Genomic DNA, 26,695 nt, shown 5'->3' with positions numbered 1-26,695 from the left:
AATGCGGGGTGTCATGTCATGGTTTTCCCATCACGAAAACTGCCACAATATCATGATGGTATCACAAATCATAGATTACACAGCTGTTTGGATTTAGATCAGGTTGTTCCACTGAGACTGTAAACTGCTACTTCATAGAAAATATAAAGTCCTTGGACAGGGGTGAGGTGGTAGGAGCTGTGTTTCTCGATCTTAAAAAAGCTTTTGAAACAGTCAGTCATAGTTTCCTTTTAGTCAAAATGCCTTTATTTAAACTCTCCTCTGAGGCAGTGCGGTGGTTTGCCTCATTTCTTCAGGAATGGGAACAGTGTGTGAAAGTGGCCCAGGAAAAGTCATCTCTCATAAACATCTCGATGGGCATACCCCAGGGCTCCATACTGGGACCACTGCTGTTTGGCCTCTTCATAAATAATCTGCCTTTGATTTGTTGTTGTGTCCGCTGTCAACTTCATGCGGACAACGCTGTTTTTTATTCTCCTGCAAAGACACCGGAGCAAGCTGCGAAGTTTTATCTGCATGCATGGCTAAGATTAGTCTGTGGCTTGTCAAAAATGAATTGGTTCCAAATCAGTACAAAATTTAGAACAGAATTTTCAAATACTTTTGCAAAATGACAAAATACAATGGGTAAATTAAATTAAATATTTAGGTTTAGTTCTTGATTCAAAATTTGATGGACACATAAAGAAGATATCGAAAACAATACAAAGAAACCTAAATTGTTTTAAACTTATCAGACATTACATTCCAAACCAGGCGGCCCTGCTGTACATGCATGGGATGATTTTCACATATATCCTACTGCATGACAGCATGGGCCCAGGCAGTTCCCTCAGCTACAAAGCACAGTGGTTCACTTTATAATCAAGCTATGAAAAATCTGTTTTCACCACTGTCAAATTCTCAACAAGTATAATTTATTAAGTTTTGATAGTTTCAGTAATTTGTGCTTTCTCAAATTATTTTTCAAATGTTACCATAATTTGGTTCCAGAATCACTCAGTACAGTTGTGCAGAGACCAAGCAGCAGTAGGACAACACAAGGCATCTTAAACCACAAGTACACAACCCCCAAGTGTAGAACATCATTTGGACAGTCAGCCTTTTCTTATAAAGCCTGTAAACTCTGGAACTTAAGTCCATCAGACAAGTTTAAATTGTTCTCATCCAAACTTAAATCTTGGCTTAAAATAAACCAAAACTGCACCCATGTGTGAGAGTGTGAATGAATGAGATGGGTGAGTGATTAACTTTTGAACTGCACTGTAATTTACAGATGAAATGTTCTCATGTAAATGAATTTGTATTTTAGATGATGTTTGTTTAGAAAAGCTCAACCAGTGTGCATTGTCCCTGTCAAATAAAAATATAAAGAATAAAGAATTTACTTTTTGTGATTCTAAAGTAGGCTGTAAAACATTCAAAGGGTTTGAGTAATCATGCTAAATGTAAACTCCACCATATTTTCCATTTTTTTAAACTTGTTTTGCTGGTCCTGCAACTTGCATTTCAAAGCAACTTGCATATGAAAATACGGCATTATCCTAACCAATCAAAATCACCAAGCCCATGTGGGTTTGATGACAAACCACAGACTCCACATGGCTGTGCATGTGCGCTTTTTGTAGGACATGTGTGAACGGGACTTTTCTTCCGTCTCTCTCTGTCTGCAGCAACAACTAGTAAAAAAAAATACACACATTTCTATTTATCATGGGTGTAAAATATATAACCTAATAAACACTGATCCCCAATCCACGTAATTTGGTTGCTGAGGGTAGGAAAATTGTGGTTTGCTGAAAGTTTGCTGGCAGTGGGCCAAGCTTTCCCGTGTGCATATCATTCATCAGACACAGCCTTTCCAGCAAACTTTAATTTCTTTTTTTGCTCAAATATGGCACAACATGCCGGCAGGCTTTGCCGTGACCGATCCATCTCAGAGGTCAATCAACTGCGATCAGATCATTTCAAATGCTGTTATGATGCTGACAGAATATGCAGATTGTGATCAGATGGCGCACAAACTGCACATAGACTGCCGTCAGAGGTGCAGCCCATCTCGACAGTGTCAAGAGTGTTTTGAACTGTGCAACATAGCCGAGCGAATGGGACCAACTATATAGACTGCTCAGAGACTGCTGTCTGTCCATCTTCAGACCACATCTTAATACTTCCCAACTGTGGCTGGATGTGTCATTCTGATGCCATTCAGCCTCAATCGATGTATGTGTGACAGGGGTATCACACCTTGGTTGGGGAGTCAGTCATGTCAAAATGTTTCATTGCTGCTGTTCAAGGCAGGATGCTTGTCATGGGTGGATTTAAAATAATCATAGGACCAGACTTGTTTTTTCTGTCTTCCTTCTGTGTGCTTGTGAACTCACTGTGAGTCTCTATGACTTTTTCCAGGGAGCGAACAGCATTGGGGTTGGGCCTCTGCTCAAGGACGGTCTTTGGCAGTGGGTCCAACTGCACACAGACATACACAAACACAAATCAGAAAGAATATTTTAACAATGCCCACAAGAGGGCAGCCTGAGTATTTTTTGTAAAACAGTTCTCTTCACAACTCTTCACTTCTTTTAAATGCTTTCCTATTTATTAATGAAATTAAATCACCTCTTCCACATAGTTTTTATTTTTTTTGCACATGGTGATAAAAAAAAAACTTTCTGCAGAAAGTTACATGTACTTTTCTCAGTTCTTCTGCTATGTGTGTATTGCATTAAAAGTGAAAGCTACTTAAAGCTGTAGGACCACTCAAATTTCACTCAACTGGCAAAATTTTGTTTCTATTGAAGTCCAAGCATTATAATGGAGGTTTATTTTAGAAACATCTTGTAAATTACAGTTCATTTTAATGAAGAGAACATATTTATCTTGGGGGAATTCCATAACAAATATTTTATTTACCTGTTAACGGCGTCTACTAGAGGGTGTGCATGTGCGCATGCATGAGCTTTTGACAAGACTGGAAGTTGCCTCTGACCGCAAGTGATTTGCATGCACATAGCGTGTATGCCGACATCCATGAGATGTCTTGTTAATCAATTCAGAGGTGTTATCAGGTTACAATAACAGTGTTTTTAGTTTAAGAAGTGTTTATTTTTTGCAAACGTTTACATAATATACAAGAAACATCTTAGATTTACACCGAAACACAGCAGTTTTGGAGTGTTTTCCACCATGTTGGATTAGCACCCAAAGAAAGAGATCAGCCATCACGGTACCTTTCTACTCTAACTGGCTGTCACCGTGTCCTTCCTAGAATACCTCGTACAAGTCTGGGGAAGCCCCCATGTGATCTATGACATCACTGTCATAGACTGTATTGGTCTTAACTGTCACTTCTGTAAGTAGTTCAAGGCCGCCTGTTCTACTGAAAATTTTCCCTTCAGGGGAACTTTTTGTTACTTTTTCTTGACAACACAAATTTTGATTGTATTGGTTATGTCGTATTATGAATCATCTATTTAAAAGGCTAATAAATAAATTCATAGTGCTGCCAAAGAAAATTCTTTTTATGCCTTAAATCTTAAAAAACTTGTGGTACTATATACTAAGTGTAATTCACAGGATATTAGCAACATAGTGTACAATTTCCTTTTTTCTCCCATTAATTTTGTTCCTCCTTTTTCCACTGTACTGTTTATAAGATCACAGGATTAAAACACTGAAAATCTTTAAATCTTTTCACATCTCTTGGAATTCTGGTAAGGTTAGGGTAGATTAACTTTTGACTGCTAAAGGACCAAGGGGCCTCATGTACAAAGCATGGCGTACGTCTGTCTCCACGCCAATGTACAGATGTATCAAAAGTGAAATGACCATGGAAATGTCTTGTGCGCCATGCAAAAATCCTGGCTGGTGTACACATGCTTCTACAACTATTGGTCCACTGCAGACACGTAGCGGATGCTGGGAACCATTAATAACGTGAAAACATGAAGTCATCAGAGTGACGTGCACACTAGAGACACAATTATGAACAATAAACACACCCACGTGTTTGCAATTGTACAGGTGAACATAAAAGCATGCACAAAGTGATGCGTAAAATGGCATATTAACAATAGCTGCATTAGCGTTGTTAGAGGACCTTGCAAATGGTGGAATCAGACGTGAGCTTGTATTCGGGGAATGCAAGGATTTACTTGCAAATGTTGACAACTGGCTCATAAGCCAATGACGATTACCAAGACCATTGATACTGGAGTTGCTTGCAGAACTGCGGCCATCCCAGAGTGCAATACGGCAACGAGCCAGGTGGTTGCCTGTGCCCACACAGGTGCTGACCGTGCTGCACTTCCTGGAAACAGAGGCATTTCAGTGTGAGCTGGCCGATCAGTCAGGAGTGTGCCAGTCAACTTTGAGCCGAGCCAGCTGTGTGGAATGCAATCATCCGAATGTCATCCAGATACAACCCATTCCAAATTGCCATTTCCAGCAAGAGCTGGTTTCCATGTAATCGGAGCTACTGACTGCACACATGTTCACATCATATGTGACACGCAAATGCGCATCAGGCTGGTGTTTGGCACGGTGCACGATGGCGGCTGCTTAATCATTCAAACAACTTTATTAATCTCAAAAGGGGCAATTAAGTAGCTGCTTGTGTGTAAATAGTGTATTTGTGTAATTTATCCGAACGTAAACCAGTGCGGGTAAATTTGGGCATGTGTGCATTCAAACGCCAATTTCTGGGTTTTGGCGCATGCCATGTTTCAGTAGGAAATTCACGCAAGTCTTTGTACATGAGGCCCCTGATCACTGAGATGTGAACCACCTGACTGAAAGTTAACACCTATTTTTTCTTACCTCATTAACCTGATGTTTTGGTGGGATGACTTTCTTACCTCCTGGCCAAGCAGGGCAGCGACACAGGCCTCCGAGGCATCACAGATGGCAGTGAGGTCGTGACCCCCCTCCAGAGCCAGGACCACCCTTCCTCCAGCAAGGGTCATCAGCTGCCTTGTTAGATAGCCAAAGCCTGCATGAAAAAACAAAACAAAAAACAAAGCAAATAAGTCTATGTTTGCAAAGCACTGCAGTGGGCACATTTTCATACTTCTTTCAAAAGTGCATTTTTATCTTTCACAGCTGGCTTCTATTTATAAATCAAACTGCAACCAATGTGGGTGTTTTATTTATTTTAGTGGCTTTTGTTGACTGACACATTTCAGACCACTGTGTGTACATACACTTGGACGTCAGTGTGTAGCCGCCCAACGGTGGAGGATGACCTTCTACTGCGTCAAACCCAGACGAAACCAGGACGATGTCTGGCGCAAACTCATTGGCGATGGGCATCACCACTGACCTGAGGGGCAGCAAGAAGGTGATCTATAAAAAACTGAACTGTCAGTGAAGACACCTCAAAGAGCGCAATTCTTATTGATTCTAAGAAAGCAAAAATGTTTCCTCAGGATGAAAGTTTCTGACTAAAGCTTTAATGGACAAATTAACAATCAATCCACCATTTTATGGCAGAAATTAATAGTTAGACACTGACTAGAAAGGTGGGAAAACCTTCTTAGTAAAAGTATAAAATATATCAACTGGGTTGCACTGATCCAATATTTTGGATATGACACAGAGGTCTTAAAAAGCTGTGCCAGTCATAAATGGTGCTAAAGTGCTAATTGTTGGACTTTTGAGATGCTGAACATAAATTATCAAACACATGAAAATGTAAGGGGAAGATAAAGACTGATTTGGCAGAGTATGACCCCTTTAATAATTATTTTATTTGATCCAAGACCATATCATTTTTGAATCTGCTCATTAAACATAAAAATCTGGGTGAAAAACATCATGACAAAAATATTTTTACACTTTTTTAAGCATGTAAGAGCTCTGTGTGGCTGTTAACTAAAGATTACTAAAGCCTAATCAACTTTTCAGAGCAAAACATCCATAAAACGCACAAAACCCTCAACATTTGAGAAACATCGATATCTGTTACTTATATAAGAAAAGTATTTAACACAGATTACACATACATGTGTCACTGGCCAGCAGGAAACTAGTTAGTTTGTCATTTTTACTGTTTATGTTTTTATTGCTCATGTCAGAGAACAACATAAAGCTTTTGCACTGTAGTTGTGCAAACAGCCTTATCTTTCCTTGGTGCCATAAAAAATAAGAAAGAAAGAAAGAATAAAATAAAAATTGTGGTCTGGTGCTGTTGTTTAAACAGTGCAAAAAAGTGTCCAAATTCATGTACATCCAAACCAGTTATTACTCTCAAAAAACACTATTTATCCACCACATCAAGACATCAAGACAAAGATCAAAGTGCGATTCATTTAGATTTTAAACATTTCACACATGATGGTGATGTAATTAATCTAAATTAACGTGTTATTTTGACAGCTACAGTTTTGATGCAGGAGAGGTTTTTTTTTTGTGTGTTTGATGCATTTGCTACTGTTGTCATAATTTGGACCTGTTATGGCCTCTCATGGCCACCACAGGGTTCTCATTGTCTTAGGTACCTGTTGGCGATAGATGTATGATCCTGAGCTTATTTGTTGCCAGTCATTGGATAAATCCGCAAACGTGTATTTTGAGCCATATCTGTTTTGTTATCTGGTTCTACACCAAATTACACATCCATTGACATTGATGATCCTAATGTGCCTATTTGTTTGTTTTTATTAACATACATGTGTCAGGAAGGGCATCCGGCGTAAAACCTGTGCCAATTCAACATGCAGAGCCACCTTGGATTTGCTGTGGCGATCCCTAGTGCCAACAAGGGAGCAGCCGAAGGGACTTACTTTTACATGCATTATTCTTTTGAGTGCTAAAAATGACATGAACAAACCCGCCAATGTTAAAAATGTAGAGAAGAAAAATCCTGGATTTGCATATTGAGCCATATCAGTCTCAAAATGTAATGAGCCATCCCCCTCCCCAAGGCTGGTATTTCTACAAGTTTTCAATAAAATCTGGGAAAAGCATTTTGAGATAATGTGTCCAAAACAAACAAACAGATAAACAAATAGCAATGACAACTTCAACATAGAATAATCTTAAAAATAATCTATTAAGTCATTAAAAAAGAAAACAATTATTAGTTGCAGCTGTAATTTAGTACCTAAATGCAGCTAGGTACTCTGTGTCACCCATTGGTGGATCAAGGCCTCCAGTGAAGGCGACATTTACATTGAATCCAACTCCAGGCCCACTGCCCACCTGCAATGTGACACAAAACAATCAGAAGCAATAAATAAATAAAATAATAATAATAATAATTTTACAAATTGAAAAAGTCAAATTCATATTGGATTTAATGCCAGCAAAAAAAAAAAAAAAAGAAAGAAAAACAAAAAAACATGGTTTTTGGATTTTAGGGAGAGAATTAAAACATCAAATATACTTTATCTATTGAAAGTGAAAACTGTGTAAAATGTTTCCCACAATGCAAATCACACACAAACCTCATCCGGTGCGCCGCTGCCAGGGAAGAAATTCCCGTCATCATAGCGATGAATAGACAAGTAGAGGACATTGGGATCGTCATAAAAAGCTTGCTGAGTCCCGTTGCCATGGTGAACATCCTGAAGTTGACATGCATTTTTAAATATATAAATATTAGTTAATTGGGGCAAGCAAATGCGTAAGAATAATTAAACAGTACATCACACGATGAGTTTCTCAGCAGACTCACCCAGTCCACGATGAGGATCTTGTTGACATTAAGTCTCTGCTGCAGAAGTTTGGCTGCGATGGCCACAGAGTTGAAATAGCAAAAGCCCCTGAAACATCAACAAACAGTAATGACTGAGTCATCCGCCTTGTTATAAATCTATCTGCACTGGAGTACTTTCTGCTACCTTTCCATGCTTTTATAGTGCATTATAAACACATTATGAAAGGCATTTGAAAAATACATAAAGTACCTGAAACAGCTGGCAGAGTAATGGTACAGAGTACGTTATGTGCAAATAAAATGGATTATTTACGTCATTTCTACTCCAGACAAGCCAGTTCTAACAGTGGTATTTGTATATACAGAGATGAAGGGCCTGATTTTTTAAGGGTTTGTGTGTGTGTTAAAATGTGCACAAACACCATGGCACGCTTGGGAGGGGTGCATACTTATTTACTAACAGAGCAGACTGAGGATACCATCTTTCAAAGGTGCATAAAGAAGAGCATATATTGTCAATTTAGTGTGTTTGCCTTCATGACTATGCAATTTGGGGACTGTCCACCCGAGTGTGCAAAATTATGGGAAGGGAACACACAAACTGGTGAGTTTTGCACACATAATACGATTTATCAAGGTCAAAAGGAAATTTAGCAGGTGCTGGCAAGGTAACAATAAGTCTCTGCTGCAGAGGTTTAGCTAAATGACCATTTTGTGCATTTGTAAGCTTGGTGTTAATTGATTGCGCTTGATAAGACTACTGTTCCAGCAGCAGAAATGCCACATATACAGAATTAAACAACTAAATAAATAAAAAATAATCATTCATTGTAAATATCAGGCATATTTAAAGAGTTAACAGTTTAATTCAGGCTTGTTTCTTTAAGACTAAATGTCTCCATGCATAATAGGTGGACCATAGAAATACTGTGGGTGGAACAATAATTACATCTATGAAATAGGAGGGTTTTTTTTACCAGAGCATTGCAGTTCCACTCAACAAAAATATAAACGCAACACTTTTGGTTTTGCTCCCATTTTGTATGAGATGAACTCAAAGATCTAAAACTTTTTCCACATTACACAATATCACCATTTCCCTCAAATATTGTTCACAGACCAGTCTAAATCTGTGATAGTGAGCACTTCTCCTTTGCTGAGATAATCCATCCCACCTCACAGGTGTGCCATATCAAGATGCTGATTAGACACCATGATTAGTGCACAGGTGTGCCTTAGACTGTCCACAATAAAAGGCCACTCTGAAAGGTGCAGTTTTATCACACAGCACAATGCCACAGATGTCGCAAGATTTGAGGGAGCGTGCAATTGGAATGCTGACAGCAGGAATGTCAACCAGAGCTGTTGCTCGTGTATTGAATGTTCATGTCTCTACCATAAGCCGTCTCCAAAGGCATTTCAGAGAATCTGGCAGTACATCCAACCAGCCTCACAACCGCAGACCACGTGTAACCACACCAGCCCAGGACCTCCACATCCAGCATGTTCACCTCCAAGATCGTCTGAGACCAGCCACTCGGACAGCTGCTGAAACAATCGGTTTGCATAACCAAAGAATTTCTGCACAAACAGTCAGAAACCGTCTCAGGGAAGCTCATCTGCATGCTCGTTGTCCTCATCGGGGTCTCGACCTGACTCCAGTTCGTCATCGTAACTGACTTGAGTGGGCAAATGCTCACATTCGCTGGCGTTTGGCACGTTTGAGAGGTGTTCTCTTCACGGATGAATCCCGGTTCACACTGTTCAGGGCAGATGGCAGACAGCGTGTGTGGCGTCGTGTGGGTGAGCGGTTTTCTGATGTCAATGTTGTGGATCGAGTGGCCCATGGTGGCGGTGGGGTTATGGTATGGGCAGGCGTCTGTTATGGACGAAGAACACAGATGCATTTTATTGATGGCATTTTGAATGCACAGAGATACCGTGACGAGATCCTGAGGCCCATTGTTGTGCCATACATCCAAGAACATCACCTCATGTTGCAGCAGGATAATGCACGGCCCCATGTTGCAAGGATCTGTGCACAATTCTTGGAAGCTGAAAATGTCCCAGTTCTTGTATGGCCGGCATACTCACCGGACATGTCACCCATTGAGCATGTTTGGGATGCTCTGGAACGGCGTATACGACAGCGTGTACCAGTTCCTACCAATATCCAGCAACTTCGCACAGCCATTGAAGGAGTGGATCAACATTCCACAGGCCACAATTGACAACCTGATCAACTCTATGCGAAGGAGATGTGTTGCACTGCATGAGGCAGATGGTGGTCACACCAGATACTGACTGGTATCCCCCCCAATAAAACAAAACTGCACCTTTCAGAGTGGCCTTTTATTGTGGACAGTCTAAGGCACACCTGTGCACTAATCATGGTGTCTAATCAGCATCTTGATATGGCACACCTGTGAGGTGGGATGGATTACCTCAGCAAAGGAGAAGTGCTCACTATCACAGATTTAGACTGGTTTGTGAACCATATTTGACGGAAATGGTGATATTGTGTATGTGGAAAAAGTTTTAGATCTTTGAGTTCATCTCATACAAAATGGGAGCAAAACCAAAAGTGTTGCGTTTATATTTTTGTTGAGTGTACATGGCAGAATTTATGCTCAACAAAGCAAAAGGTACATACCTGCAAGTGGCTGAGTGTGCTAACTGAGTGTGCTTCTGGCTTTGGACTTACATTGGAGTACTTTCCTCTGCATGGTGTCCAGGAGGACGGACCACGGCAAAACCATTCTGGAATGACAGAACAGTCTGTTCGCCATAGCAGGACTGATCACATTCCATCACTTATTAATACAATATAATATTGACAAATCTATTCCTAAAATATAAAGCATGTTACATAATCTATAATGCATGGTCTATAACTTGCTGCACAAATCCATTTGGCGCTTGTATGATGTCATGTTGCCAGTTACGCAGAATAAAATAGGACAAACCAATTCAATGTGATTTATTTGTACAGTGCCAAATCACAACACAGGTTGTCTTAAGGCACATCACAAGAGCAAGGTCCAAAAGAGGGGACCCAACTTAGTTGGGCGACCATCCATTCTGGCAACTAATATCAACAGAAAGCAATTCAAGAGATTTGATGACAACGAACAGCACTGAAGTTTAAAACATACTAAATCAACAATAAAATTCTATAAAATACACCGTAAGCAATTAAAACAGGGGTAAAAGTACAAAATAAAAAACTAAAACAGTGTCAATTGTAAGAAACAGAAAACAGATGTCTTCAATCTAGATTTAAATGAGTCCATAGAATCAGACTGGTCTTTTCACAATTGGAAAACTGTTCCATAAAAAAGGTGCCTCATAACAAAAAGCTCTATAACCAGCTGACTTGAAACAAATCACTGTTGTGCAATGATGTGCTTTAGGGCCGCTTCACACATAAAGTGCGCATGAAGCTGGAATCGTGTGCAAAACGTATAAAATCGCAGCTGCCTCGTAAACCTGTTGCTACAACTATTTGCGCACACCAGCGGCCGAAAGAGAGTGTGCACTGTGAGAGCCCATCAAACCCTCTTGTAGCAGGTGTCGGCCAAATTCCACGTGACACGCACGAACATCTAATACTGCTCACATGGCACTTAGAAAATGTGTGGCCATTCGCACTATTAACACGACAACAGTCTGCAGACAATCACTGTCGGGTTGGATGTGAAATTTGTTTAAGTGCCACACGAGTGAGGCTTTGGTCTGTGTGCTGAACTGAGAGGAGGTGTAGCCGGCGAGATCTGTCGTTCTGCACATCTCAGCTGGACAACACGTACTCTGTTTGGACGGACATGGACTAAGAAATGCCCACTGTGATGCGCATGTGTCTGCTTGCTGTCATCACATGGACATAAATAAAAACATATATCGCTGTGGTGACGGACTGCAGCGCACGCACGCTGCAGCCCATTGACAGGAAAATGCGGGTTTGAATCCTGTGGATGACATGTATTTTTTATAATTTGTTTTATTTTCACAGCAGCTGCGCGATGTGGTTTTATCTTAAACACTATTAAATTGCAGGGGACAATGATAAATACTGACGAGAAGAAGTTTTTCAGTGAGTTCTTAAGTTGAAGGAAAGGAGACCAACTTTCCTTTGTGCTCTCAATCATATCAAGGTTTTCGAATTGCAAGGACATATGTTAATCAAATGTATTTCAAAAAGAAATATCCATTAGACTTCCTGATGGTGTAATATGATGGACTCCTCCACCGTGTCTGCATTTCCTAAAGTCACAGACTAATAAAGCTCTTGGAGAACCAGAAGGTATAATCAGATTTTTGTGGTCATGCTTACCTTCAGCTCTCCTGTAGCCACTTTGAAAACCAGCTCCACCACAGAACCAACAGCGAGACGAGCCGCGCTGGAGGAGTGGACCTCATTCCAAATGGTATCACTGTCCACCTGCAACACAAACATTTATTCCACATGCCTGAGCACAATATGAAAACAAATTACAAAACCTTTAGGCTATTTCTGTTAAAGAGTGTAAGCCTGGTGATCAGTGTAAGGATCTAGGTGTGTGCACATACTGCTGGTGTTTTCACGTGCAGAACATCAGTGCGATGCAAAAAAAAAAAAAAAGCCTAAGCGAAATTAAATATGAATCAGAGTGCACAGAGAGGTTCTTATATCCCCTTGTACATTTTCTGTGTCACAACTTTTGAACAGTTTTGGTTATCATAGTGGTGCTCCTGTAGACTGATACCCAAAATGGAGAAATTACTTCTCTCGAAAACTATTTTGCTGTGTCAGTGGAGTAAAGTCAGTCATCATCATACAGCATAGTTTGAAGGCCTTCAACAAGGACGTCATGTTGGTAGAGATACTAAAGGCTGAAGCATGTCATAATTTTCTCTCATGTTGCTGTTTTCATTTTGGAGTTAAACAAACTGCGCTGCATCCACAAGTATTAGGCAATTGAGTATTCTGACCTCATCGTGTCTGTGCATATTTTCCAACTCCAACCTGTGTTAACCTGAATGCTTATTGGATTTATGCATTCTCAGGTCATACAGTAGTGTTCAGAATAATAGTAGTGCTATGTGACTAAAAAGATTAATCCAGGTTTTGAGTATATTTCTTATTGTTACATGGGAAACAAGGTACCAGTAGATTCAGTAGATTGTCACAAATCCAACAAGACCAAGCATTCATGATATGCACACTCTTAAGGCCATGAAACTGGGCTATTAGTAAAAAAAAAAAAGTAGAAAAGCGGGTGTTCACAATAATAGTAGTGTGGCATTCAGTCAGTGAGTTTGTCAATTTTGTGGAACAAACAGGTGTGAATCAGGTGTCCCCTATTTAAGGATGAAGCCAGCACCTGTTGAACATGCTTTTCTCTTTGAAAACCTGAGGAAAATGGGACATTCAAGACACTGTTCAGAAAAACAGCGTTTGATTAAAAAGTTGATTGGAGAGGGGAAAACTCATACGCAGGTGCAAAAAATTATAGGCTGTTCATCTACAAAGATCTCCAATGCTTTAAAATGGACAAAAAAACCAGAGACGCATGGAAGAAAATGGAAAACAACCATCAAAATGGATAGAAGAATAACCAGAATGGCAAAGGCTCACCTACTGATCAGCTCCAGGATGATCAAAGACAGTCTGGTGTTACCTGTAAGTGCTGTGACAGTTAGAAGATGCCTGTGTGAAGCTAATTTATTTGCAAGAATCCCCCGCAAAGTCCCTCTGTTAAATATAAGACATGTGCAGAAGAGGTTACAATTTACCAAAGAACACATCAACTGGCCTAAAGAGAAATGGAGGAATATTTTGTGGACTGATGAGAGTAAAACTGTTCTTTTTGGTCCAAGGGCCGCAGACAGTTTGTGAGATGACCCCCAAACTCTGAATTCAAGCCACAGTTCACAGTGAAGACAGTGAAGCATGGTGGTGCAAGCATCATGATATGGGCATGTTTCTCCTACTGTGGTGTTGGGCCTATATATCGTATACCAGGTATCATGGATCAGTTTGGATATGTCAAAATACTTGAAGAGGTCATGTTGCCTTATGCTGAAGAGGACATGCCCTTGAAATGGGTGTTTCAACAAGACAATGACCCCAAGCACACTAGTAAACAAGCAAAATCTTGGTTCCAAACCAGAAAACTTAATGCCTCGCAGATGTGACGACATCATGAAAAACTGTGGTTATACAACTAAATACTAGTTTAGTGATTCACAAGATTGCTAAAAAAGCAGTTTGAACACAATAGTTTTGAGTTTGTAGCGTCAACAGCAGATGCTACTATTATTGTGAACACCCCCTTTTCTACATTTTTTTTACTAATAGCCCAATTTCATGGCCTTAAGAGTGTGCATATCATGAATGCTTGGTCTTGTTGGATTTGTGAGAATCTACTAAATCTACTGGTACCTTGTTTCCCATGTAACAATAAGAAATATACTCAAAACCTGGATTAATCTTTTTAGTCACATAGCACTACTATTATTCTGAACACTACTGTAAGTATTTGTGCAATGAGGGAGAGGGTGGCCTAAAGTATCAATATCATATCAATGTGTGCAAAATTATTAGGCCTCACTCACAATCTGCCATACATACTGCTACTGGCACTCTACGGGGCATGTGATACATGCACGTCACTTGCATGTGTGTAGCGCCGCAGACTGCCCGTGGTGACTTTTGGTCCTGTACATGCAATGGGTTATGTTATTTGCAGTTTCCATCTTTTGAGCCATGCATACTGTGCTGGCATGAAAACACCAGACACAAGTGCAAAATGCATTTCAGTGTCAACAAAAACAACAGCTTATAGAAATAATGTGGCACTGGAGACAGAGCAGCCATAAAAACTAGACTCAAATGTGATTTATCTGCTCATCCATTTACTTCTTATAGTCGCACTGCAGCTTTGTACATTTCACATGATTTATTTTAGAAAAGAGCACAGTACGCCACGTTGAAAGACCACTGCTGATGTGTCAATACACACACGAGTGCTACTTACCCCCACCCCTCCGCATGGGAGCCGTACAAACATTGGAGTGATTGAACCTAAAGAGAAGGAAACGGAAAATGAATGACAGTTTATGACCTTTCATGCAACATGTGTTTATTATGTGTAGGGTTGAGTATCGAATACCGGTTCCTTTTAAGTATTGTTAATGGCCCCTTCACAAATACTGCGAAGTTTGACGGTGTTTGGACGAAAACGACGAAACAGTGCGAAACAGTTCGAAATCGAAATTAGTGCACAAAACATTGCGCACGAAACTTCACGCTGACGGGCAGGCGTGCATGAACCCAGTGCAAGAGTTCGTGCACGCGCCGGTGTCTTTTGAGCAGGAACAGTGCCTGGTGCAACACATGACACCGCTTATGTGGAAGAAAAAAAAAAAAAAAAAAAGCTGGTACATGTGGAACCACATCGCGCCGCTTATGTGGAATAAATAAATAAATAAATAAATAAAACAGCCTGTACCTGTGGGACCACATCGCGCCACTTATGTGGAATAATAAAAAAAAAAAAAAAAAAACCAGCCTGTATCTGTGGGACCACATCGCGCCACTTATGTGGAATAATAATAAAAACAAGAAAAAAAAACACACACACACACACACCAATCGGGACATGAACTCACGCCTTTCAAAAGGCTCTGATTCCCAGTCAGTGACTTTACCACTGAGCTACAGAGCCGTTCTTTGAAAGCTGCCTCATATCAGGAAGGTTATGGAACTATCACAACAAAAAAATTAAAATACCACATTCCTATATAAAAACACTGCATTTATCAAGCGAGCAATACAAATATGATCCGTTCTGTTCCTCTGTAAATGACCCATAGTCACAGACATACAGTCATGAAATGACATGAATGAGAAGCAGTTCACTCGTCTCATTCATGCCCACATCTGCTTGTTATGGATAAGACGCGGATTGAGGAGCGGTCCAGTATCTGACTGAACCCAGCATGAAATAATCAGAAGCAGTTCCAAAAAGAAAACATTTATTTTTATCCCTTTGTGCTATACATGAAATACTAAATAATTTAAGTTCTGGTGAGGTGAAAAGGCAGCGCGCTCTCTCAGCGTCTCAACAGTCGGAGTCCGAACGTTCAGGACTCAGGAGTTCCGCCAACACCCCCCCCAGGTGACTTTCCCAGACTGTACTCTGCGAAGGAGGAACAGAGATGAGATTATTCAACACTTATTACTACGAAATATTGTTTAGACGCAAACTTATCAGCTACACGTTTAGGTCTGGTTTCAAACTTAGTTCAAAGAGGCTGCTGCTCACAGCTAGTGGAGGATCATTAATCCGCACGCCACTGCCGTGAGGAGCACGCCAAACAATTTTCACCAATAATTACTTATAGTTGCGTATAAACGCCAATTTACATTCACGGATAAACTTTTCAGAATATTCACCTCTGTTGTGTGCTGACAACGTTTGCCTCTCACCCTCGTCCTCCTTCACAGGCGCGATGTCAGACTCTGAAACGGCCCTCAGTGTCCCCACACGGTCGTCACAAGGTCGTATTCTCCGGCAATCTTATCCAACTCACTGCTGGTTTAAATGTAGTTCTTCATCACTACATTGGTACCAGCTGGAAGTCCTCAGATCTGCACGTGAACTTCACAGGTGTCGTGGATTGTCCTAATAGAGAGCCGCATGAGAATGCAACAGGTGCAGCCAATCATCGTAACAGAGGAGAGAGACTCTTCTGCAGCACATTTTCCTCAGAGAACAGCCCCAAATCACCTGGGAAGGAAAATAAACACAAAACAACCCAACCTTGTCCAGCCAAACCCCCCCCAACACACAACATGCTGGTGCATCTCCAACCGAGAGGGTGCGATGGGTTCGCACAGCGCACTTTTCTTTCAGGCACTTGTGTGCACAAATAGTTGTAGCAACAGGTGTACGAGGCGTTGGAGGCAGGGACGACATTACACGGTTTGCACATGATTCCTGTGTCATGCATACTAAGTGTGCACTTCATCCAAATTTCACACTGTGTGTGAAAGGGCCCTAAGAAATGATCCCAGACAGAAAATAGATCCGGGCCGGATGTAGTCCAACATCTGGTACCAATCCTGAAAACAGATCCGGTCCAGACAGTTTTTGCACCCTGGCCCAGATCCGGCACGGCTCCGCTTTACAGTTCTGGAACAGATCCGGACCAGATCTGAACTGGATCCGCAAAACACCAACCGTTTACAGACCACATCTGGCACGGATCTGGGACAGATGTGGTCCACATCACAGCACCGTGGCAGGAACATGGGGCATAACGATAAGCAATTTTATCTGCACTCGGTAGAAACTATCCATTAGTGGTTGTAAACTCTGTACTCTGTAATTGTGATAGGTCACTAAGGCTTTTTTAAATGCTTATTGCAAAGCGGTTTGTTTCTTTATGACAATCAAGTTTTATAAGTCCAGGGACACTGATCTGTGTGTTATAGATACAAATCAGTTTCCTCGGATCCACAGAACTTACTCCTGTAAAACCTGTTCCTGCCACGGTGCTGTGATGCGGTCCACATCTGGCCCAGATCCGTGCCAGATATGGTCTGTAAATGGTTGGTCTTTTGCGGATCCAGTTCAGATCTGGTCCGGATCTGTTCCAGAACTGTAAAGCAGAGCCATGCCGGATCTGGGCCAGGGTGCAAAAACTGTCTGGACCAGATCTGTTTTCAGGATTGGTACCAGATGTTGGACTACATCCGGCCCAGATCTATTTGCTGTCTGGGATTCGATCCACTGACATCAACAGCCTTTTTGCTTAACGATTCTCTTATCGGTCCTTCAGTTCAGGACACCGGAGCAGGCGTTGTTTTTGACAGTGTTTATAAAGAAAATGATCATTTCTCTACATTGACTGCAGACAGCAACGGGTCTGCTTGAAGCCTGAAGCAATAAACCAGCACTTCAAGCTACTGTTCGCTGGTTCTCTGCTTCCCTGGTTTTCAGAAGCAGCAGGTCTGCAATTTCTTCATTAACCTCTCTCAAGGCCATTTAAAGATGCCAAATGCGAATCACCTTTGTGTGGATTAAAGTCACTAACTGGGACTCTTGTCTTGTTGCGGGTAGGAAACAAGAATCGTCCTCCATTCCACATTGGAGTTTTACGCGATGGTTCTCTGGCATGAGCACCAGCCGGTGCGTAAACTGAAGTTGTCCATCAGGTAATAGAAATAAAAATTGTAATAATAATAATAATAATAATAATATTGTATGTTTTGTGGGACTAAGTGCACAGCTTCAAAGAGCTGCACAGATTCTGGTCAGAATTACAACACCAATTCCAATGAAGTTGGGACATTGTGTAAAATGTAAATAAAAACAAAATACAGTGATTTGCAAATCCTCTTCAACCTATATTCAATTGAATACACCACAAAGACAAGATATTTAATGTGCAAAATGATAAACTTTATTGTTTTTTGTGCAAATATTTGCTAATTTTAAAATGGATGGCTGCAACACTTGGAGTGCTGATCCCCTCACGCCGGGCTGAAAGAGACAGTGGCCGGCAGCTAGGCAAGTCACTCCCCACCTAGCGCGGACCGTATGTTTTAAAAAAATAGACAAACACACAGTTTCACTTTAAATGCGCAGTAAGTCTATTTCCGATGATCAGCGTGGATCCTCTTTCTCTTAAAAGGCATAATTTTACTCTGTGTGTGGCATTGGAAAATGGTAGCTTTTGGATTAGACTTTACACGGTTTATGGGCATGGTCTAGTGTTCTTCTGTTTTGTTTCTTGGGACGTTACAGCGCCACACACAGCCCTGGCATATGTACTACAACATTAAACAAAGCTCCAAGGCACAGAATTTGCCGCCAACATTTTTTGTAATCGAATTATTCAAGCTACTCGACTAATCGTTTCAGCCCTAAACAACAGAGCCTGGTAGCAGTTTGCTAGCAGGCTGCTAACCCTGTACTAGTGGTTGACTACCTTTTCAGTACTGTTACTCAGATCAACCATGCCCTTTATTATACACTCAACAAAAATATAAACGCAACACTTTTGGTTTTGCTCCCATTTCGTATGAGATGAACTCAAAGATCTAAAACTTTTTCCACATACACAATATCACCATTTCCCTCAAATATTGTTCACAAACCAGTCTAAATCTGTGATAGTGAGCACTTCTCCTTTGCTGAGATAATCCATCCCACCTCACAGGTGTGCCATATCAAGATGCTGATTAGACACCATGATTAGTGCACAGGTGTGCCTTAGACTGCCCACAATAAAAGGCCACTCTGAAAGGTGCAGTTTTATCACACAGCACAATGCCACAGATGTCGCAAGATTTGAGGGAGCGTGCAATTGACATGCTGACAGCAGGAATGTCAACCAGAGCTGTTGCTCGTGTATTGAATGTTCATTTCTCTACCATAAGCCGTCTCCAAAGGCATTTCAGAGAATTTGGCAGTACATCCAACCAGCCTCAACCACAGACCACGTGTAACCACACCAGCCCAGGACCTCCACATCCAGCATGTTCACCTCCAAGATCGTTTGAGACCATCCACTCAGACAGCTGCTGAAACAATCGGTTTGCATAACCAAAGAATTTCTGCACAAACTGTCAGAAACCGTCTCAGGGAAGCTCATCTGCATGCTCGTCATCCTCATCGGGGTCTCGACCTGACTCCAGTTCGTCGTCATAACCGACTTGAGTGGGCAAATGCTCACATTTGCTGGTGTTTGGCACGTTGGAGAGGTGTTCTCTTCACGGATGAATCCCAGTTCACACTGTTCAGGGCAGATGGCAGACAGCGTGTGTGGCGTCATGTGGGTGAGCGGTTTTCTGATGTCAGTGTTGTGGATCGAGTGGCCCATGGTGGCGGTGGGGTTATGGTATGGGCAGGCATCTGTTATGGACGAAGAACACAGGTGCATTTTATTGATGGCATTTTGAATGCACAGAGATACCGTGATGAGATCCTGAGGCCCATTGTTGTGCCATACATCCAAGAACATTACCTCATGTTGCAGCAGGATAATGCATGGCCCCATGTTGCAAGGATCTGTACACAATTCTTGGAAGCTGAAAATGTCCCAGTTCTTGCATGGCCGGCATACTCACCAGACATGTCACCCATTGAGCATGTTTGGGATGCTCTGGACCGGCGTATACGACAGCGTGTACCAGTTCCTGACAATATCCAGCAACTTCGCACAGCCATTGAAGAGGAGTGGACCAACATTCCACAGGCCACAATTGACAACCTGATCAACTCTATGTGAAGGAGATGTGTTGCACTGCATGAGGCAAATGGTGGTCACACCAGATACTGACTGGTATCCCCCCCAATAAAACAAAACTGCACCTTTCAGAGTGGCCTTTTATTGTGGGCAGTCTAAGGCACACCTGTGCACTAATCATGGTGTCTAATCAGCATCTTGATATGGCACACCTGTGAGGTGGGATGGATTATCTCAGCAAAGGAGAAGTGCTCACTATCACAGATTTAGACTGGTCTGTGAACAATATTTGAGGGAAATGGTGATATTGTGTATGTGGAAAAAGTTTTAGATCTTTGAGTTCATCTCATACAAAATGGGAGCAAAACCAAAAGTGTTGCGTTTATATTTTTGTTGAGTGTACGTAGGTTTATGGTTTAAAATGGCTTAAACTACTAAGATATATAGAACTTTACCCCTTGTAGTTGTAATGAATGTGGAAGCTAGCTATAGAGACTAAAACCTTTTTATTTATTTATTTATTGGGGGGGGGGGGGTATTTCTGCAATAAAGTTGGACATTTCAACATGGGATTCTATGGGTATTGTTTAGAAACAGCCTCAAGTGACCACTTGAGGAACTGCAGGTTTTGTTGCTTGGTTCTGTCGAGTTGTGGATTTAATGAAGCTTCCGGTGAATTTCTCGGGAGTTAAACTGATGTTCTTCAAAGTGACAAAAGCACACACAATGTGTGTGAGCTTACAATCAAGTTTCTGTCGGAGAGGGTTGGTTCCGTACAACAGGACGTGGGCTTCGGAGTGCACTGTCTGCAACTCTTCCAGAGTGGCCTTCCTCCCACGGATACACTACACACGCACATACACACACAGACATGCGGTTAATTACAGCGTGAGGTGCACCGTGGAGACAATGCCACACATGAAAACATTGTACCTCGCACTGTGCTCGGAGTCCGGTCTCCTGCAAGCGGGACCAAATGCTCTGAATACGTCCTGCATGCTCCGGGTGGCTGTTGGTATTTCCACACATGCACTGGTGCTTCTGCATTAGAGAGTCGTACACCAGACCTGTTACGAGCACATAAACACAGATGTACACATTTCAGACATATACATTACATCATGTAAATTACAATTCATAGCAAATGTTTAAACAAACATCTTTGGACAGGGTATCAAGGCTCATGATGGAAAAACATTTTGAAACATCTCAGCGAGCCAATTCAAATGTGTATGCTGCTACCCCCTGGTGGGCTGTGATGGTACTGTGGATGGGTGATGAGAAATAAATAAAAATTAAAAATAAATTAATAAAAATGTACTTCATTTTCAACTTTGTAATGAAGTTTAAAATAATCCAAAATATTTACAATTTTAAACATGCACAACTTCAAATCAGAAAAAAGTTGACATGTCTTAAAAATTCACATTTAAAAAAACCCTAGTGATTCTTAGATTAACTTCTGTTTCATTGCAGACAGTATGACCCAAAGATATTTCATGTTTAGTGTGGTCAACTTCATTTCATTTGTTAATATATAACCATCCTAGCATTTGATTGCTTTGAAGTATCCTTATTCTTCAAGACTTTTTATGTGTTATGTTTATGACTGCCATATGATGGTGTTCATGACAACATAATTGAATACCTTTAACTTTCAGCTGAGGTTTTACCACTTCTGAAAAACACTGGCCTGAGGTGGATTAGATTTACTTCATTCAAAACTCTTATCGAAATAAACAGTTTTTCTGACAAAAGGTAACTAAGGCCTTTCCTAATTTTCATGACAAGAGTCCAAGCCAGGTGCAAAAAGGACATACACCCAAAAACAAAAATGGCCATAACTCACAACCGATGCGGTTTGAAAATGCTAGAAACTTGTCTGCAAACACTTTAGACATCAAAAATTACACAGCAATACATAAAATTAAAAGTTGTTATGACTGAGTTTTACCTCCGTCAACGAAGTTGGGCAGAGGTTATGTTTTTGTCCGTTTGTTTGTTTTTTGTCTGTTTGTGAACAGCCTGGAACCCACAATTTGTCATACATCATTATGAAATTTTTTACAGGGGATTCATAGCTTGATAGACAAGACCTGATTCAATTTTCAAGGTCATAGGGCAAAGGTCAAAGTCCGGAAAAATCTTGGAAAATTGGAAAAATCCCTATCGTTTAACACCGAATGAATTTTCACAAATTTATAACTCTGTCAAAAAAGATAGAATTTCTTTGATATTTGAGAACCTATGTAGGACTGTATCTTTTATTGACTGATAAAGTTTGATCCGGATCTGATCCGAATTACAGATTTTGTAGCCATTTGAATTTAATATTGAAAACCCCATTTAATGTATATTTTACATAATATCTTAAATCAGGTGTGCCCCCAATCACTCTCATATTTGAATGTAAGGTACAGACTGGCACTCACTATCACCTGACAGAGTTTGGTCCAGATCTAATCCAGATTGCAGATTTTGTTGACATTGGAATTTAATATTAAAAAACCCATTTTGGTATATATTTTGCATTATATCAAAAGTCCCTCAGTCACTCTCATTTTTCTGTTATGGATTTACCTATAACCCCCAAAATTGGATGGAGGTTCCAATTTTATAGACTGGGAGCTGAGATAGCCTACCATGTACACACACACACACACACACACACACACACACACACACACACACACACACACACACACACACACACACACACACACACACACACACACACACACACACACACACACACACACACACACACACACAACAAAATGCTACTTGATTTTTTTCAACCTCTATAATGTCCTTAGTGGAAATTTGAGTGGTAACAGGTAAATAACTCATTCCCGATGTACCTTTTGGCGCAATATTCACCCAAAGGTTAAAAGCTACTCATGAGTGCTATACGAGGTCTATTAGAAAAGAAACCGACCTTTTTATTTTTTCAAAAACTATATGGATTTGAATCACGTGTGATTGTGTCAGGCAAGCTTGAACCCTCGTGCGAATGCGTGAGTTTTTTCACGCCTGTCGGTTGCGTCATTCGCCTGTGGGCAGGCTTTGAGTGAGCACTGGTCCACCCCCCTCGTCGGAATTCCTTTGTCTGACTTCTTCCTGAGAGACTGGCGCTTTGCTTGATCAAAATTTTTTATGAAACTGTAAGGCACATCCAAGTGGACACCATCCGAGAAATTCAGACGGTTTTCGGTGAAAATTTTAACGGCTGATGAGAGATTATGGAGTGTTACTGTCACTTTAAGGACTGCCCACAGAGCCGGACAGCGCGCCGCGCCCCGAGCCGCCGTCGTCAGCCTGTTTCGAGCTGAAAACTTCCAAATTTAAGCCTCTGTTGACCCAGGACGTCGTGAGAGAACAAAGAAGTTTCAGAAGAGGTCGGGATCAGCAGTTTATCCGGATATTCCACTGTTAAAGGAGATTTTTTTTAATGAAAGACGTGCGGACGGATTCGCGCGGCGCCACAGTAAAAACACCTCCGTTGGAAGCATTACAGGACAAGGTTGAACGTGCCCAGCTGTTAAACAATTTCTCGGATACTCACTCGACTGAAAGCCATCGAAAACCGCCTGAATCGTACGAATGGTTATCAACACGGAGGTGTTTTTCTGTGGCACCGCACCATGAGCGGCTGGGTGCCGACGCGCAAATCCATCCGCACGTCTTTCATTACAAAATCTCCTTTAACAGTGGAATGTCCGGATAAACTGCTGATCCCGACCTCTTCTGAAACTTCTCTGTTCTCTCACGACGTCCTGGGTCAACAGAGGCTCAAATTTGGAAGTTTTCATCTTGAAACAGGCTGACGACGGTGGCTCGGGGTGCAGCGCGCCGTCCGGCTCCGTGGGCAGTCCTTAAAGCGACAGTAACACTCCATAATCTCTCATCAGCCGTCATATACAGTGAAATTTAATAAGAAAATGCATTTACCTTCTCTGCGATATGTCCAAAGCTATATAATGTTTAGAATGATTAATCGTTCGGTCGGCAACACCAGTAGAGCTGATTTTACTCTACAATAGTGTTTTTTACTCTATTTAGACTGGGATCAAGTGTTATCCCAGCAGAGTAAATTTTGCTCAGCAAAATACTTACTCCTGACATCTGATCACATATTATGAAAAGCCACTTCTAACAGGACTCTGACCTCTTTCCAACACGAAATTTTGTGGAATTGGAGACTTGTGTTGGTGGAGGTTTGTGTTCTATGAGTGTGGTGCTCTAGTATGAGTCTGTTATTTTGTGATTTCTGTGCTTTTAGCACTAAGGTCTTCAATTACAAAATAATGGTTTATTGCTGATTTTGTATATTTCTGGGCAGAAACGCTTTCTCCCTCACAGACAATATTCACTTTGTATACCTCATCAACCATCTTTCTCACTGATATTACATCAATTCTGCAGGGTTGTGTGGAGGTACATTAGTGTTCAGAATAATAGTAGTGCTATGTGACTAAAAAGATTAATCCAGGTTTTGAGTATATTTCTTATTGTTACATGGGAAACAAGGTACCAGCAGATTCAGTAGATTCTCAAAAATCCAACAAGACCAAGCATTCATGATATGCACACTCTTAAGGCTATGAAATTGGGCTATTAGTAAAAAAAGTAGAAAAGGGGGTGTTCACAATAATAGTAGTGTGGCATTCAGTCAGTGAGTTCATCAATTTTGTGGAACAAACAGGTGTGAATTAGGTGTCCCCTATTTAAGGATGAAGCCAGCACCTGTTGAACATGCTTTTCTCTTTGAAAGCCTGAGGAAAATGGGACGTTCAAGACATTGTTCAGAAGAACAGTGTAGTTTGATTAAAAAGTTGATTGGAGAGGGGAAAATTTATACGCAGGTGCAAAAAGTTATGGGCTATTCATCTACAATGATCTCCAATGCTTTAAAATGGACAAAAAAAAAAACAGAGACACGTGGAAGAAAATGGAAAACAACCATCAAAAATGGATAGAAGAATAACCAGAATGGCAAAGGCTCACCCATTGATCAGCTCCAGGATGATCAAAGACAGTCTGGAGTTACCTGTAAGTGCTGTGACAGTTAGAAGACGCTTGTGTGAAACTAATTTATTTGCAAGAATCCCCCGCAAAGTCCCTCTGCTATATAAAAGACATGTGCAGAAGAGGTTACAATTTGCCAAAGAACACATCAACTGGCCTAAAGAGAAATGGAGGAATATTTTGTGGACTGATGAGAGTAAAATTGTTCTTTTTGGGTCCAAGGGCCGCAGACAGTTTGTGAGACAACCCCCAAACTCTGAATTCAAGCCACAGTTCACAGTGAAGACAGTGAAGCATGGTGGTGCAAGCATCATGATATGGGCATGTTTCTCCTACCAGTGTTGCCACAGTTACTTTGAAAAAGTAACTTAGTTACTTTACTGATTACTCAATTGTAAAAGTAACTTAGTTACTTTACTGATTACTCAATTGTAAAAGTAACTAAGTTAGATTACTAGTTACTTTTTTAGTTACTTTTCCCAGCTGCCGACAACAACCCTCTGCCACCTCAACATGACAATGATACCTGTTTTGCCAAAACTCACTTTATAGTCACCCTTTCTTGACTTCAATGAAAATAAATACTTGTTTTATAAAAAGTAAAATAAAGACGTCTTTCTTGACCTCATATTTAACTGTTGACAGCACTGTAACAGTAAAACTTGCAATTTCGAGCCTACATTGTTTATAAAGGTAACTATTAAATTCTAACATTTTTCTAACATTTAAATTCTCTCTAAACATTTTACTTGTCGAAATTATTATTATTTTAAGCAATATTAGTTGTAGTAAAAAACGGCTTCAAAATTGCACCTTTAATCTAGGGGTGTTGTGGGGGAGGGGGCACATCCTTGCCCCACGCCCCCATTCCATCTAGATTCGCCCCTGCTTTGGTGTTTGAGCACAAAGAATGGATAACATTTATTTATGCAGAAAACAGGACCAGATTTACAGGTAAGAAAGTTTTATTGCGTTTTCACATCATGTGGTCCTCAGAAAGAGAGTTTAGGTGCATTTGAGTGGAAAATAGTGTTAGTTGTTGACGCGTCGCGGAGGATCAGCTGTTTTTAACGACCAGATACAGAGCGGCTCAGCTCAGAATTCTAAATAAAGGAGGAAAAAAGTATAAAAATGTCTTTGTAAAGTTCAGTGCAGGTGTGCTGATCACCGCGCTTTAAGAGGTGAGGACGAGTCGAGCAGCTGCAAAAAACCGCGGATGAAAAGCTCACAGCTCGCTTAAAGTGGGCAGTTCAGTCGAACCCCGACCTCCTGCCCACGGACCAAGTTTAATGCTGTTATCGACCCACAATGAAAAATAATAGTAACGCACAGTGACATGGAGAAGTAACTTTAATCTGATTACTGATTTGGAAAGATTAACGCGTTAGATTACTCGTTACTAAAAAAAGTGGTCAGATTGGTCAGACATCACTGTCTCCTACTATGGTGATGGGCCTATATATCGCATACCAGGTATCATGAAGGATTGTTTGGATATGTTTGACAGTTTGGATATGTCAAAATACTTGAAGAGGTCATGTTGCCTTATCCTGAAGAGGACATGCCCTTGAAATGGGTGTTTCAACAAGACAATGACCCCAAGCACACTAGTAAATGAGCAAAATCTTGGATCCAAACCAACAAAATTAATGCCTCGCAGATGTGAAGAAATCATGAAAAAATGTGGTTATACAACTAAATACTACATTAGTGATTCACAGGTTTGCTAAAAAAGCAGTTTGAACATAATAGTTTTGAGTTTGTAGCGTC

General features: G+C 40.9%; 1 protein-coding gene across 5 annotated transcripts in view; it reads right to left on the bottom strand.

Annotated features, from left to right (window-relative positions):
• LOC117514130 (histone deacetylase 4-like) overlaps nucleotides 1-26,695 on the bottom strand; it is a 289,818-nt gene that overhangs the window by 4,984 nt on the left and 258,139 nt on the right. For all 5 annotated transcript variants that reach the window (XM_034174436.1, XM_034174429.1, XM_034174444.1 and 2 more), the window contains 11 exons: nucleotides 20,831-20,964; nucleotides 20,640-20,742; nucleotides 14,677-14,723; nucleotides 11,991-12,098; nucleotides 10,362-10,417; nucleotides 7,676-7,763; nucleotides 7,446-7,565; nucleotides 7,103-7,200; nucleotides 5,202-5,320; nucleotides 4,857-4,990; nucleotides 2,385-2,469 (listed from right to left, as the gene is read on the bottom strand). In XM_034174436.1, coding sequence (XP_034030327.1) covers nucleotides 2,385-2,469; nucleotides 4,857-4,990; nucleotides 5,202-5,320; nucleotides 7,103-7,200; nucleotides 7,446-7,565; nucleotides 7,676-7,763; nucleotides 10,362-10,417; nucleotides 11,991-12,098; nucleotides 14,677-14,723; nucleotides 20,640-20,742; nucleotides 20,831-20,964 — 1,092 coding nt within the window. The remainder of the gene's footprint in view (nucleotides 1-2,384; nucleotides 2,470-4,856; nucleotides 4,991-5,201; nucleotides 5,321-7,102; nucleotides 7,201-7,445; nucleotides 7,566-7,675; nucleotides 7,764-10,361; nucleotides 10,418-11,990; nucleotides 12,099-14,676; nucleotides 14,724-20,639; nucleotides 20,743-20,830; nucleotides 20,965-26,695) is intronic.

This window comes from Thalassophryne amazonica, chromosome 1 (assembly GCF_902500255.1).
Source record: "Thalassophryne amazonica chromosome 1, fThaAma1.1, whole genome shotgun sequence".
NCBI lineage: Eukaryota > Metazoa > Chordata > Actinopteri > Batrachoidiformes > Batrachoididae > Thalassophryne > Thalassophryne amazonica.
This window is presented reverse-complemented; position numbering and strand designations above follow the sequence as displayed.